This window comes from Trichechus manatus, unplaced genomic scaffold (assembly GCF_000243295.1).
Source record: "Trichechus manatus latirostris isolate Lorelei unplaced genomic scaffold, TriManLat1.0 scaffold00029, whole genome shotgun sequence".
Taxonomy (NCBI): Eukaryota; Metazoa; Chordata; class Mammalia; order Sirenia; family Trichechidae; genus Trichechus; species Trichechus manatus.
Window position 1 is genome coordinate 8,309,060 of NW_004443965.1, and position 17,022 is coordinate 8,326,081.

The window sequence follows — 17,022 nt, forward strand, 5'->3', positions numbered from 1 at the left end:
GGTAGCCAGGCACCATCTAGTTCTTCTGGTCTCAGGCTGATGCAGTCTCTGGTTTATGTGGCCCTTTCTGTCTCTTGGGTTAATACTTCCCTTGTGTCTTTGGTGTTCTTCATTCTCCTTTACTGCAGGTGGGTTGGGACCAATTGATGCATCTTAGATAGCTGCTCGCTAGCTTTTAAGACCCCAGATGCCACTCACCAATTTAGGATGTAGAACATTTTCTTAATAAACTTTGTTACGCCAGCTGACCTAGATTTCCCCTGAAAGCATGCTTCCCAGACTCTTGCCCCTGCTACTCTGTCCCTCTAAGTGTTTGGTTATATTCAGGAGACTTCTTAGCTTTGGGTTAGTCCAGTTGCCAACACTCATTTCTTAGTTGTGGGATAAAAACACCCAGACCTACTGAGGAAATGCTCTTTTTTTTTTTCAATCAAGGTGAAATTCATCTAACATAAAATTAATCATTTTAAAGTGAACAATTCAGTGGCATTTAGTACGTTCACAGTGTTGTACAACCACCACTTCTACCTAGTTCCAAAACATTTTCATCACTCAAAAGGAAACCTGAACCCATTAAACAGTTACTCTTTATACCCTCCTCCCCAGACTCTGGCAACCAGCAATCTGCTTTCTGTCTCTTTGGATTTATCTATTCTGGATCTTTCATATAAATGCATTCAGTATGTGACCCTTTTGTATCTAGCTTCTTTCACTTGGTGTAATGTTTTTAGGATCATCCATGTTGTAGCATATATCAGTATTTAATTCCTTTTTATGGATAAATAATATTCCATTTTATTTATATATAGTATAAAATATAAATATATTTATTTGTATAATAATATATATATACATGAGCCCTGGTGGCACAGTGGTTAAATGCTCGGCTGCCAATTGATAGTTCAGCAGTTTGAACCCACTAACCACTCCATAGGAGAAAGATGTAGCAGTCTGCTTTTGTAAGGATTTGCAGCCTTGGAAATCCTATGAGGCAGTTCCGCTCTGTACTGTAGGGCCGCTATGAGTCAGAATCAACTCATATATGTGTGTGTGTGTATATATGTATATATATTTTATATATATATATATATATATATATATATATATATATGCACACATAATGTGTGAGTTGAATGTTGTAGCCCAAAATGGATATCACATTTGTTTATCCATTCATCCATTGACTGGCATTTGGGATGTTTACAGCTTTTGGCTGTTGTGCATAGTGCTGTTATGAACATGCATGTACATGTATTTGTTTGAGTACTTGTTTTCAATCCTTTTGGGACTATATGTAGGGTATATTGCTGGGTATATGGTAATTCTATGTTTATCTTTTTGAGGAACCGCCAAACTGTTTTCCATAGCTGCTGTGCCATTTCACATTCCCACCAGTAATGCACCACAGCTTCAATTTCTCCACATCTTCACCAACACTTGTTATTTTCTATTTTTGTTTTTAATTATAGCATTCCCTTTTTAACCGCAGTTGATTTCTAGGAGAATATAAGAAATGACACCTTCCCTCACAGTTCTTTTCTCTAAATCTGTGCTGTACTTACTTTGGATAGATTTCTTTTAAGCATTATATAAAAGAAAAAAGTATTTCTTCTTCTTGAAGGCATGATTTATTTTAGTTTTCCACATTTTTTAAAAGCAAGTACTGAAATAAATCTTTGCTTATTAGCATATGCTAATGTGCTTTATCTGATGGAATAAACCTCAGCCTGAGAAAACGGAAGAGGATACATTCTTCGTCAATGAGTAGCAGATTTTGAAATGATCTGGGAAGGAGCACCACACATTTCTGAAAAACTGACATAACTGATGTATGTCCCCCTCCTCTGCTGCAGTGGCCCCTCTTCTTTCCCCCAGTGTCCCCATCTCAGACTGGTTAAAGTCAGTATAGGCAGGGACACGGATTCTGAACTGCTGCTTCTGTTGCCTGCAATGTATATAGACTGTTTCTTGTTACTAATTTCTTTCCTTTAGATGTTTTAGAAAATGTTAACGCTAATTTCAGAACTTTAGAGATGTCAGCGTGCCAAATAGCTTCTCAGTCCTTGGCCTGGGGCTAAGAATCTGCAGGCAGGTCCCTGCTGGCATTCTGTAGGCTGATACTGGAATTTTGCTTCAGCCTCCTTGATTTAGGATTCTTTTATATCTGATTCTGTGGTACGTGAAAGAAATACAAAGACTTGACAAATTAGGAAAATGTAATCTAACCCTACTGCAAGCAAAGCATTTAGAAGAGAATATTGCTCCCACTCGTGCGTTTCAAAATACGACCATGGAAGTCATGGCTCTGACACTGTCAAGACCAGAACGTCTAAAGGAAGAATTAGTCCATGTGCTTTTGTTAGCCTACCTCGGATCACCAGCATAATCAGTTCTCTTAAGCTTTTTTATGATGACACTCTTCAGAATATTGCTTTTATCAGGAATCAGGGAACTAGGAAGAGCTATTTACATTTTTCAGGACTAGGGTGATCATGCATCCGGGTTTGACCAGGACTTTCCCTGCTGATTCAGCAAAACTGTTAGTAGCACTCCCTTTTACTTTCAGAAGTGCCCTGTTTAGATGACCCAGCATAGGAACCAAGCAAATACGTGTCGGAGAAAATGAAATTTGGACAGGGTAAAAATAAAAGAAAAAAGAGAGAGAGAGAAACTTTACAATTTCATTTACTTGTATAAGAAGTGTGTTGTGGTTATGTTGTTGTTAGTTGCTGTCAACTGGATTCCAACTCATGGTGACCCCATGTTTGCAGGAAGCAGATCACCAGGCCTGTCTTCCGAAGCATCTGCGTGGGTCTGAACCACCAACCTTTTGGCTAGTAGTCAAGTGCTTAACCATTTGTACCACCAAGGGATTCCTAAGAAGTACATAGACTCTAACATATTCCTGTGCAAATAGATGGTCAGATCTCATGCATATCACCCTATATTATAAATAATTGCTGGTTACCTAGTCTTTCTTCTTTGCCAGACTGAGAAGATACTTGAGTGCAGAGAGACACTTATATGCTCTTATCTATTATATTCCCCAGTGCCTGGCCCATAGTAACTTCCCAATAAATGTTCATTGAATAATGCTTATTAAATGAATGAGTGAATGAAAGCATGAATATGATCCAAAGGACTAAAATTTTAAAACTGGATTTACTTGTGATTGACTATCTTAATAGGTGGACATGCCTAGATCTTGTAGGCTATAATTGAATTTGTGGTGAAGAATTCAACATATGGTAAATGGAATTTCATTTGGTTAATATTAACTCCCTTATCTGAATTTGCTGCTTCTAATTTTGAGATCTGAGAGTGATGGCCCTCTACATTTTCTTAACCAGGAAATTTAAAAGAGAACTATCATCATCCCTGTTCTTCTCTTGGTCTGTCTCTCCGTCTCTCTTGCCTTTAATCTGTGTCATTTATTACTGGGAGTGAAACTATAATGGAAAATCTAACTAATGGGGGAGTAGATGTAGCCAGAGCCTCTGGTCTCATCATCCACAGTGATGAGAAGCGAGTATCACTACAAGAATTATCTCTTTAGTAGAAATAAGGCACACAGTCTTTGAAACCTTGGAAAACCTTTGAAATCTAGAAGGGCCCTAAAAGGGCAACAAGTGCATTTCCATCCCCATTTTGCTGATGAAGAGTTTAAGGCTCATAGAGGCAAGAATGGTAGAAAAAATGGAACTTAACAATCATTGGCTAAAAGAAAGATATTTGGTGAAAATGTATATTCTGATAGTACGAGGGTGAATCAGATTCTTATGCAGCAAAAGGTAGAGTGAATAGAAGTAGTGCAGCACTAGGAAGTAAGAAACCAGGGATCTTTCTCCTAACAGCCACCTAGTAATATGCAACTTTGGCAAAGTTGTATAACTTCTTTAGGCTTCAGTTGCTTCTTCTCTGAAATGAGAAAAGCAGGGACTGGACCAGTTGCTCTCTGTAGGCCTACATCAAAGTGTGTTACAAAAAAGATAATGGTGTTTTGATGAGGATGATGATGAAGATAAAAAGAGGTGGAATAGGTAGAGCATCAGTCATATTTTGAGTGCCTACTAGGTGCCAGGCTCTATGCTGAGCATCTCAGAGCTCCAAGGGATAATACTAATTTTCATTTAGAGGCTTTCTTGTGCCCTTTTTTGCTATCTTAGCAGTATGGTTAGTAGTGGAGAGTCTTTCCAAATCTCTAGGCAGGACAGAGGGTCAGACAGCCAGGCCATGTGGAGAAGGCTGCTATGAAAACTTTCCCTGGCTCTGGTAATAGAGAGCAGGCCAGAGGCAGAGGTTCACGTTTATATTCCATTCTAAGAAATGTAGAAGAGGAGATCAAAAGTGGGCACACAGTTTGGTTTTCCTTTTCAGTTTCTGTGAATGAATGTTTGCTATTTTTAGTTGACAATAGCTAAAATTTTTTGAATGATTAATATGTGAGCTCCATGTCTACCTAATTATCTCATTTAATCTTTACCCGTTTTATAGATGGAGAAACTGACCCAAGGTCTTATTGCTTAATAAGTCACAGGGCAGAGGACTCAAACTGATATCTGACTCCAAAACCTGAAACACTGCACTGAAACATGTTCCTCTGAGATACCAAAACCTGGAACACTGTACTGAAACATGGTCCCCTGAGATACTCAGGAAAATAAGGAGGGGGGACGTTTCATGATCAAATACCCTTGGGAATTGCATTCTCTATCTTCCCTTTCTAAAGAGTATGGGTTACACTAGCATAGTGAAGTCTGAAAAATCATAAAGAAATCTATTTAGCTTTGTTTAACCAACATGTCCTAAACTAATTTAATTATCTGCTGTCTGTTAATATTTCATGGTATAAATAGCAGCAGCCTAATATCTCATTTATTTCTACATATCATTTTGGTTGCATGATATCAAGAAAATCCTGAGTCATGTTGATAAACGATAACAGTTTTTAATCTTGCCATTTCAAGACTTTCTTCAATGACTCGGAGACAGTGGAAGAGCTTTATTCTGAGTTTTACACAAAAACTATTTAAATAGGTAACTCAAGTGAACTCTAGTCAATGTATTAATGGATTCCAGAGTGCTAAAATGTGGTAAATTAACATTTGAGGGTACAAAAAGGAGCCCTGGTGGCACAGTGGATAAAGCACTTGGCTGCTAACTGAAAGGTTGGCAGTTCAAACCCACCAGCCGCTCCGCAGGAGAAAGATGTGGCAGTCTGCTTCCATAAAGATTACAACTTTGGAAAGCCCGTGGGGCAGTTCTACTCTGTTCTGTGGGGTTGCTGTAAGTCAGAATCAATTCGACGGCATTGTGTTTGGTTTTTGGTTTGGGAGGGTACGTATTGGTTTTAATTAAATATTTTTAAACATATAAACATAACATTTAAAAATAAAATTCTGTTGATGAAACATTGATAAAACCCCTGAAGCATCCATTATCTCCATTGTTCTTTTAAGCTTTAAAATGGGAGTGACTCTATGGTGCATTTTCTCCCTTGAAAATTTCACTACTCCCTCCAAAGCCTATGTCCTCTCTGCCTAGTTGGCTGTTAGTTCTTCTGTGTTATTTAGGTAATCATCACTGATTTTTTTTCAGTATAGACTGGAAGGAAAAAAATGAACATTCATAAACTCCTACATAATTTATGACCATTATGTACAGACAAATTGACATATTTTTCACAAAGGTCTTTAAAAAACACTCTGTTTAGATCACTTTTCATTATTTACCTAGCAAGCCAACTGTGTATATTCACATCCCCTGTCTCCATAGTACCAAGACACTCAAAACACATTAGGCTAAACATATTCATCTATCTTTCTTTTCCCAAACTATCATTTAATGTAAACTAATTATATATTTTCTTTTATGGGGCCCTGACATTTAAAAATAGAGCATGCTTTTCTAGGAAAAAAATATACTGTCTCATATATAATAAAATGGTCCTCAACCTACTGATAATCTGTTCTAAACAAATGACTTTAGTTTTCTTCATTTCAGTGCTATTATTATGCTTCATTTCTCTATAAAAATATATGTAATAGAACACAAACATTCACAGGTGCTTCTGTTTTATGTGGTTAAGAACTACTTAAACCTAAAACACCCAAGGAAGATAGGGTGCCTGATAACAGCAGAGGGTGTTCTTTCAGCTCTTATTTACAACTGTTGTTGCTTTTTCATTATTTTAATCATTTTTTTTATCATGCTGTCATGATTAACACTCCTTTGACCTAATTCACAAAGTAGAAGATATATCAACTGACCGGGAAGGAAAGAGAAGAAAACGATGTATTTGTTGAGCATCTGCCATGTGCCAGGCTCTCTGCTAGGTTATCTTAAATACATTAGGCCTTTTAAGAGCTTCGTTTGGTAGAACTCTGAGGTTTACTTCTTTACAACCAAATGTCCAGAAAGCCTGAACACTCTACATGTAAAATCAAAGAACCTGAAACCAATTAGGTTTAAGGACCCACCTATTAGATTTCAGTTTTCCCAAGGAATGAGGGCTTAAATAATTCTAAATTTCTAAGTATAATGTCAGGTCTGTTTATTGATTCTAGTACAATTTTTGCAGGTAATTATGCAAATGGATTTTTTACTTTATCAATGCAAATCTATATCAAATTGTTAATTTAGTATTAACTATCAAATCATGTAATACTCCATCACCATGTTTATTTTTTTTTGTTAGCTGCTGAGTTGGCCTCGACTCATGGTAACCCCATGCACAACAGGATCAAACAGTTGAGATCCATAGGGTTTCCACTGACTGATTTTTTTGGACGTAGATTGCCAGGCCTTTCTTCCTCATCCATCTTAGTCTGGAAGCTCCACTGAAACTTGTTCAGTATCATGACAACACCCAAGCCTCCACAGACAGACAGGTGGTGGTTGTGCTTGAGGTGCATTGGCTGGAACTGAACCTGGGTTGCCCACATGGAAGGCAAGTATTCTGCCGCTGAACCACTACTGCCTCATATTTATTCTCTAGGATTCCTTTATTTTAAAAAAGGTATTGAACTTTCTATTAAAATAGCCATAATACAGTATTTTCTCAGTATAACTAGGGCATATACATCTTGTAAACATCTGTTGAAATCATTGTTAGTATTTTGCTTTTGATTGGAATTATATTTCCAATTCAGAATGAGAATCTATACATGTGTATGTTCATTTCCATTTATAACCACAGTAAGCAAACTTTCATTCCATAATACTCATGAAATGCAAAATGCTTAGTTTGTAAGAACAAGTTCAGGAATCTGAGTTCAATAATGTCAAGAGTTAGAAGTGAACTTCATGTATCAACTAGTCTTGGGCCTATTTATAGAGGTTGAAACTGAGAGCCAGAGCGGTATGGTATGTTAAATGTGAAGAGTTCATAGATTAATAATAAAAACATTATTTCAGAAGTGAACATCAGTTAAAAGAACAAATCTGCTTTTGAACTATGAAGGGAAATTATTTTTAAAACATTAGAAGACAAAGGAACAGTAAAAGTTAAAACTATTTTGAACCTAACTAATTAATTTGTTATTTTGAGGTGTTAACTTGGCCAACTAGATACATGAATAGTTGCATGAGCCCATTCTTTTGCCTAGTAAAGAATCTGGCAATTTAGTTTAAGTAGATTTATGCAGAATATCATATTTAGTAATACTACCTGAGGAAGATTTATTCCCTAACCCCTCATGCATTAGCAGAATGGCTCCTTAGCTCTGCAGTCCTTGTTGGGGTGAGGGGCAGCAATAAGGAGACCCAAACATCTGCAAAAATGCATATTTTCCCTTGCACTGGGTTGCTGATGTGCTACTGTTTGGAAATTTTGTTTAAGATCTCAGAGGCCATTGACTTTGTCTACAGAATCTACCTCAAGTAAAACTGAAAAACAAAGGAAAAGGGTTTCCACCCACCCTCCCCAGAATGGAGTGGATTGGTGGTCCTCACAGTTCCTGATGGAAAGACTGTCTGTCACAAACCTACAAGCACGTGTCCTTGGTTATCACTGAAAAGATGATGATTATTTGACCAAGGAAGAGATTAAATTACTGCGTTTCAGGGTTCTAATTCGTTTCTCCCTACCTTACTCAGAAAAATTTTTTCAGTGGTAGAACGTTTTTTTAATCCTCCCAGTCTTCCCCATCCCTTCCAGACTTCAGAGCCAGGAGGTGTCTGGGCCCCTTTACACAGAATTAAACTTCAAGCACTATTCCACTTAATTCTCCCCACAGGGAGGACTGTGAATTTTATTGGGAAAAAATAAATAGTAGGTATTGTCAGACTGCTTAAGTATGTGTGTGTGTGTATGTGTGCACGTTTGTTCTTGCTGTTACAGCATTTTAGCTGTTATCTTCCTCAGTGCTGGTTTACATTTTCCAGGTCAACTTATAGCCCAAAATAGCTATGAATCTGCAGCCATCACATCTGCATTCTCAGCATCAAGAAGATGGAAAGCAGGGAGGCAAAACAGCTTTTCTAGCTGTCTGTCCCATTAAGGAACTATCCCAGAAGTCTAACACGACACTTTGGTTTATATCTTATTGGCCAGAATTTAGTCACATGGTCATGCCTAGCTGCAGAAGACTGGAAAACATGGTTTTTCCACTTGACACATTGCCGAGGATTCTGTAACTAAGAAAAAAAGGCAAAAATGGAGGCAACTAACAGTCTCTGCCAAAAGTTCTTCTTAGGTAGTGTTATGGATTGAATTGTGTTCTCTAAAAGTGTGTCACCTTGGCTAGGTCATGATTTCCCAGTATTGTGTGATTGTCCGCCATTTTGTAATATGATGTGATTTTCCTATGTCTTACAACTCCTATCTGTATGATGTTAATGAGGCAGGATTAGAGGCAGTTATGTTAATGAGGCAGGACTCAATCTACAAGATTAGGTTTTGTCTTAAGTCAATCTCTTTTGAGATATAAAAGAGAGAAATGAGCAGAGAGACAGGGGGACTTCATATCACCAAGAAAGCAGTGCCTGGAGCAGAGCACGTCCTTTGGACCAAGGTTCCTGCGCTGAGAAGCTCTTAGACCAGGGTAAGATTGATGACAAGGACCTTCGCTCAGAGCCGACAGAGAGAAAAAGCCTTTCCCTGGAGCTGGCACCCTGAATTTGGACTTTTAGCCTCATAGACTGTGAGAGAATAGATTCCTGTTTAATAAAGCCATCCACTTATGATAATTCTGTTGTAGCAGCACTAGATGACTACAGAATTTGGTACCAGGAGTAGGGTGCTGCTCTAACAAATACCTTAAATGTAGAAGCGGTTTTGAAACTGTGAATGGGTAGAAGCTGGAAGAGTTTTAAAGTGCCTAATAGTAAAAGCCTAGATCGCCTTGAAGAGACTGTTGGTGGAATTATGGACGTAAAAGACAATTCTGGTGAGGACTCAGAAGTGAGGAGATCTGTTACACTGGAAATGGCACAGATGTCGAGAACCAGTGCAAACAAATGGGGCAGCAGCAGAAGTAGGAGACAGCGCTGGAGACCACTCACAGAGTGAGAGACCTGAGTGCCTTCCAGCTGAATTTTACTGGTGAAGTGGGGTGCCTCCAGGCACTTACTGGTGGAACTAAAGGACTTTGGAATGCTTGCCCCAGCTGGGCAGACTCAGGCAGAGAGGCCTGAGGGGCAAAGAGGCCAAGGAACCAGGAAGCAGAAGCTGAAGAGACAAGGAGCACAGGAAGCAGAGCTGCCTCAGTCTCATAGGGCAGAGCCGCAACCTCTGGGGCCTCAAAGGGTGGAGTTGCCACTCAGGTGGACTAGGAGAATGGGGCTGCCTAAAGCCAAGGGAGCAGAGTTGCTGTCCCACTGCGTCTGGAAGATGGAGCTGAAGCCCAGGACCGAGGGGCCTCCACTCATAATCCAGAGAATGTGGTCAACACCCAGAGTCTGGAGGGGAGAGCCATTGCCTAAATGGTCTCAGAGAACAGTGGATTATTTTCAAGCCTTGTAACTTGTTCTGCTGACTTGCTTGGTGCCTGTTACCCCTTCCTTTCCTCCAGTTCTCCCGTTTGTAATGGAAATGTCTAGTTTGTTCCTGTTCCACCATTGTACTTTGGAAGCAGGTGACTTGTATTTTAGATTTCACAGATTAAGAAGAATTTTTGGTTCATTATGTTCATCAACCTCTTACTTCTCAGGGGAAGAGATGGAAGCCTGGAGAAGCCACGTAACTTGCCTGAGATCACACACCAAGTTTGTGGCAGAGCCAGTACTAGAACTTTGAACATCCGTCTTCCAGTCTAATACTCTTTTCAGTAACAAATAGTGATAATATTAAAAGCAGCCAACATTTATTGAGTGTTTGCTGGATGCCAGGCAGCATGCTAAGCATTTCACATGCAATGCCTTATTTAATCCTCATAACTGTTTATTCTCAATTTATAGGAAATTGAGGCACAGAGGACCTTGTAAGCTTCATAAGCTTTGACCATCCTTTTCCTGCATTTTTATTAATTTGTTCTGTGGTGCAAATACATAAAACAAAACATTTGCCAATTCAACAGTTTTACATGCACAATTCAGTTACATTGATTACACTCTTTATGTTACACAACCCTTATCCCTATCTTTTTCCTAATTATTTTACCACCATTAAGGTAAACTCAGTGCCCCCCAAGCAAAAACTCCTCCATTTCTCCTTCCTTTCACCTCTGGTGTCTTAGGCTGGGTTCTCTAGAGAAGCAAAACCAGTAAAACATATGAATATATATATATATAGAGAGAGAGAGATTTATATTAAAGAAATGGCTCATGCAATTGTAGAGGCTGTAACGTCCCAAGTCTGTGGGTCAGAATAGAGGCTTCTCCTGATTGATGTAGCTGCAGGGGCTGGTGAACCCAAGATCGGTAGGTTGGAGAGCAGGGCTGTTGCTCCCAGGCTGTGAAGATCAACAAATCCCAAGATCAGCAGGCAAGACCACAGGTAAGCTGCTAGCTCAAGTCACAAGAACCAGAGGTCAGATGAACGGGAGCCAGCTGCAAGATCCAGCATGAGCAAAAGCCCTGGAGCCCTGCCAGAATGATGGCTTATATTTGATGCAGGCCACATGCCCAAGGAAACTACCCTTCTAATGAGTAAGCTACTCACAGCAGATTGCATCATGGGGATGATCACATATCAAATCTCAGCAGGAAAGTGACCACAACATCACACGACTGCCAAAACACTGGGAATCATGCCCCAGCAAAGTTGACACACAGAATCTTAACCATCACACCTGGTGATCTCTCTTAGGCTTTGGTTTCTATATATTTGCTTATTTCATGTAAGTGAGCTCATACAGTGTTTGTCCTTTTGTCACTGACTGATTTCGTTCAGCATAATGTTTTCAAGGTTTATCTATGTTGTGGCATGTATCAGGACCTCATTTCTCTTATGGCTGAGTAATATTCAGTTGTGTGTATGTACCACATTTTGTGTATCCATTCATCTGTTGATGGACATATAGGTTATTTCCACATTTTAGCTATTGTGAAAAGTGCAGTGAACATTGGTGTACAGGTTTCTGTTTGTGTTCCTGCCTAGGATTGAAATTACTGGGTCGTATATTAGTTCCCATTCATAAAGTGTTCACTGGCTAATTCTTTTCAGAAGTAGACTGCTAGGTCCTTCTTCCTAGTCTGTCTTAGTTTGGAAGCTCAGCTGAAATCTGTCCGCTGTGGGTAACCATGCTGGTATATGAGTACCAGTGGCATAGCTTCCAGCATCACAGCAACACACAAGCCCCCACAGTACGAGAAACTGACAGACATGCCAAAAGGCATATTGCATTGGGCAAATCTGCTGCAAAAGATCTCTTTTAAAGCATTGAACAGCAAAGATGTCACCTTGAAGACTAAGGTGTGCCTGACCCAAGCCATGGTATTTTTTAATCGCATCATACGCATGCGAAAGCTGGACAATGAATAAGGAAGACTGAGGAAGAATTGACGCCTTTGAATTTTGGTGTTGGTGAAGAATACTGAATATACCATGGACTGCCAAAAGAATGAACAAATCTGTCTTGGAAGAAGTACAGCCAGAATGCTGTTTAGAAGGAAGGATGGTGAGATTACGTCTTACATATTTTGGACATGTTGTCAGGAGGGATCAGTCCCTGGAGAAGGACATCATGCTTGGTAAAATACAGGGTCAGCGAAAAAGAGAAAGACCCTCAATGAGATGGATTGACACAGTGGCTGCAACGGTGGGCTCAAGCATAACAACGATTGTGAGCATGGCGCTGGACCGGGCAGTGTTTCGTTGTGTGGCGCATAGGGTCGCTATGAATTGGAACTGACTTGACGGCACCTAACAACAACATATTAATTCCATGTTTAACCTTTTTAGGAACAGCCAAACTGTTTTCCACGGCAGCTGTACCATTTTGCATTCCCACCAGCAGTGGATGAGGGTTCCAGTTTCTCCCTATCCTCTCCAGCACCTCTTGTTTTCCTTTTTTTTTTGGCCATTGTCATTCTTATGGGGATGAGGTGATACCTCATTATGGTTTAATTTGTATTTCCCTAATGGAGCCCTGGTGGCACAACAGTTAAGCACTCAGCTGCTAACTGAAAGGTTGGTGGTTCGAACCCACCCAGCAGCTTTGTGGAAGAAAGACCTGGTGAACTGTTTCCATAAAGATTATAGCCTAGAAAACCCTGTGGGGCAGTTCAGTGCTGTCACTTGAGTTCACTATGAGTCAGAATCCAACAACAACAATGGCTAGTGACATTGAGCATCTTTCAATGTGCTGACCATTTGAACATCCTCTTGGGTGAACTGTTCAAGTCCTTTGCCCATTTTTTGATTGGGTTGTCTTTTTGCTGTTGAATTATAGGAGTTTGTTGTTGTTAATATATTTTGGGCATTAGATTCTTATCAGAAAAATGGTTCCCCAAAATTTTGTTGATAATATCTTTTGACGAACAAAAGTATTTAATTAATTTTTATGAGGTCCCAGTTATCTATTTTGTCTTTTGCTGCTTGTGCTTTTGTTGTCATATCTTACTGTAATCCACTGTTAAATACTAGGTCCCGCAACCATGCCCCTGTTTTCCTCTAAGAATTTTATGGTTTTAGTTTTCACGTTTAGGTCTTTAATCCACTTTGAATTAGTTTTTGTGTGTGGTGTGTGTCATGGATTGAATTGTGTCCCCCAAAAACTGTGTGTAGCAACTTGGCTAGGTCATGATTCCCAGTATTGTATGATTGTGTAATCTGATGTGATTTCCTTATGATGAGGTTATATGTGATCTTCTTATGTGTTGTAAATTCTATCACTGTGATGAGGTTATACTGATGAGGTTGACAAGATTAGATAGTGTCTTAATGCGATCTCTTTTGAGATATAAAAGAGAGAAGCGAGCAGAGACGCATGGGAACCTTATACCACCAAGAAAGCAGTGCTGGGAGCAGAGCGTGTTCTTTGGACCTGAGGTTCCTGCGCAGAGAAGCTCCCAGGGCAAAGGAAGATTGATGACACCGACCTTCCTCCAGAGCCAACAGAGAGAAAAAGCCTTCTCCTGGAGCTGATACCCTGAATTTGGACTTGTAGCCTACTGGAGTATGAGAGAATAAATTTCTCTTGTTAAAAGCCATCCACTTGTGGTATTTCTGTTAGAGCAGCACTAGATGACTGAGACAGTGTGAGACATGGATCATGTCTCATTCTTCTGCATGTGGAAATCCCATTTTCCCAGCACCATTTATTGAAAAGACTCTTCTTTCCCCATTGAATGGACTTAGCACCCTTGTCAAACCTGTCTTGTTTTTCAGATCGCAAGGAGGCCTCTCAGCCCCAAGATCAGCCAGTACTGGTTTATAACTTTGTCTCCGGCCTGGAAAATGGAGTGAGTGAAGACTGTCTTGGTCAGTAAACCTGTTATGTGTACCCTCACATAGACTTGACTGGGGTTTATGATTTGTAATAATTAAAATCTTCCATTTAAAAGTCAGTTTTTAATTTGGTGACACTTCTTTAAACAGGAACTTGCAGAGAGCCAGTGCAGAGTAACCCACATTATCTACAAATAAACGAAATACTATTAATCAGCGATCAAGAATTTCTCCCATGCCATATAATGGATCAGCATTGGAAGTTCTATGCAGAGTGTGAGGAACTAATGTTCTAAAGCCCTGTTTTCTTAGTTATATATTAGGTATTTTTTCATATTACTAACATTTCATATTTTGTCTTGTGTGGTCTCGTGTGCCTGTTTTAACACACACTTCATCGGTTGCCACTTAAGATTTTTACTATTGCAAGAAAAATATAACTCTTCAACCTATTGTAGTAAGATTAATACTTTTTTGCCATTGAAATAAAAGCATTTTTGAACTAGACCAATTGACTCTCCGGCTTTCTTTTTACTAACATACACTTAAAACTAACCTTTCAGTCAACATCTCTGCCTTTGTATAAGTAGCAGTTATTTCTTAATGGAAGCGAAGATACAAATAAAAGGCCCAGATAAGGTGAATCTACTTAAAACAAAAATTTAAAGTCCCAATACCTTCTCCCAATTTATTTCAAAATGTGTCTTGAAATCAAAATGTAAAATGATGAAACAGGTTTAAGTTTCATAAAATTTAGTTCATATAGAATTTTAAATGTCTTAAGTCTTAGAACGAAGAATGAATATAGTGTTGATTTGGGGGCTGTTTATTTTAAATAGGATATACTTCATCTTTGCTTTTTGCTACATTGTTATAAAGAGGGATTTTTTTTTTTTTTTTTAAGAAAGAGATATATTCAGGAGTTTTATCAGTTTCCCGAGGGTTTCTCTGAATTCTTTGATAAACAAATTATTCTCTACTTATCCAACACCCCAGGCTCCCAAATAAGCCTTTTTTTGACTGTGTCTGATTCTGTTCCTTCTCTCTGATTTGGGTAAAGAAGTAAAAATTGTAATAAAAATTACTGTAGAAAATGCTAGAATTTTGGGGGGCTTGGGGTTATGGTATGGCATTTTTGATATTTTATTTCAAATATATAGAATCTTAAATACCTTTAGAATATATAAGAAACTGGTTAATAATTGCCTCTGGGGAGAGAAATTATGGGTCTGGGGAGCTGTGGTGAAAGGAAGACTTATTTTGTTGTTGATGGTAGCTTTATTCCTTTTTTTTTTTTTTAATTTAATATTTTATTGTGTTTTAGGGGCAAATTTACATAGCAAATTAGTTTCTCATTCAACAAATTGTACACAAAGTGTTCCATGACATTGGTTGCAGTCCCCAGACTGTGTTCACCTTCTCCCCATTTTCACCCTGGGTTCCCCACTTCCTTTCACCTGATTTTCCTACCCCTTCTTGTCTTCTCATCTTTATTTTTGGGCAGTTGTTGCCCTTTTGGTTTCATATAATTGATTTTTCTATGAAGCACGTTCTTTTTGGGTGTTATTTTTTATTTTATAGGCCTGTCTATTGCTTGGCTGGAAGTTGGTTTCTGGAAATGGTTATAGTTCCAAGCCAGAGGGGTGTCTTAGGGCCGTAGTCTCGGGGTGCCAACAGTCTCTATCAGGCCAGTAAGTCTGGTCTTTTTTTATGAATTTGTTTTTTTGTTCTACATTTTTTCCTGCTGTGTTTGGGACCCTGTATTGTGGTCTTGGTCAGAGTGGTCAGTGGTAGTAGCTGGGCACCATCTAGTTCTTCTGGTCTTGGGGTCATGTAGGCTGTGGTGCATGTGGTCTGTTAGTCCTTTGTACTAATTGCTCCCTTGAATCTTTGGTTTTCTTCACTCTCCTTTACTCTGGATGGGAAGAGACCAATAGTTATATCTTAGATGGCTGCTCACAAGCTTTTAAGACCCCAAATCCTACTCACTATAGTAGAATATAGAACATTGTTTTTATGCACTATGTTATGCCGGTTTGCATAGATATCCCCCAAGTCTCTGGTCCTTAGCCCTCAGGCCTAATATTTTCGTCCTAGAAGGTGTTTGGTTGTACATAAGAAGACTTAAACTTTCAACTACATATATTTGGCTACTTTTGAAATTGGTAGTATGTGCACGTTCTATTTATTCAGATAGATAATTTTTAAATATCTAAAAAGAAAGCACCTGGAAATTTTTGCCTGTTAATAAAAGTGTAAAGACATATTAAATCATTTTATTTCTCTTTGTTTGAGAGGGCAATGGAAATATTCAAGATAGAATGACCCTACATGTTGTAACGTTTGTCAACTGGCAAGAATTTATACTTCCATTATAATTTTCTTAGACTGCTCTACTTTTCTAATTCTTAAATAGGCTAGATGAGGTGGCATATTTGGCTTTATTATTTAATAAAATATTTAGAATATGGGTCATTTAGAAATATATGTACTAACATGGGGAATTGTATATATGAGTGAGTGAAAACATGCAAATTTCTGGACAGTGTTTAATGCAAATCCTGATTTTGTTAAAGAAATAAAAATTACTTATCTTTGAATGCATGTGTAATACTTACAGCCACATACATACATATATATATATATATAATATATGTTATGTATACCTTTGTATTTGTAGCTATGAAAATGTGTATCTGTAAGTATATGTGTGGAGTTGGCGGGGGATCGTTTAGTAACAGGTCTGGAATACTATACAGTCATGTGTCACTTAATGTCCACGATACATTCTGTGAAATAGGACATTATGTGATTTGGACATTGTGCAAATGCCATATTATATACGTGGCAAAGCTATATGGGATACCTTTTGTTTCACTTCCAAATCGATACTTCTCCTTTGCCTCTTGCTGCTGCTATCACTAGCACTGGTTTTGCTGCATTTGGGAGCCATGATGCACTTCATGGTAATATTTTCGAAAGAAAAACAGATAACACTACAACACTCAAGAGACGTGAGATACACGAGATTGGATGCTGCTAGCGTTGAAGCATACACTGTTATATGGTAAACTTTTCATTTGTAAGTAGGGAAAGTTCACATTAAAATAATGATAGAAAGTACAGTACAGTACATACATAAGCTAGTAACAGGTGTTTATTATGACTATCAAGACATACGTGTTATAGGT

General features: G+C 38.6%; 1 protein-coding gene across 1 annotated transcript in view; it reads left to right on the forward strand.

Moving 5' to 3' along the window:
* ANKRD31 (ankyrin repeat domain 31) overlaps positions 1–14,648 on the forward strand; it is a 159,039-nt gene extending 144,391 nt beyond the window's left edge. The window contains exons 24-25 of the mRNA XM_023729515.1: positions 13,772–13,864; positions 13,982–14,648. Of these exons, the coding sequence (XP_023585283.1) occupies positions 13,772–13,864; positions 13,982–14,127 (239 nt within the window). The 3' untranslated portion in view covers positions 14,128–14,648. The remainder of the gene's footprint in view (positions 1–13,771; positions 13,865–13,981) is intronic.
* The last annotated feature ends 2,374 nt before the right edge of the window (positions 14,649–17,022 follow it).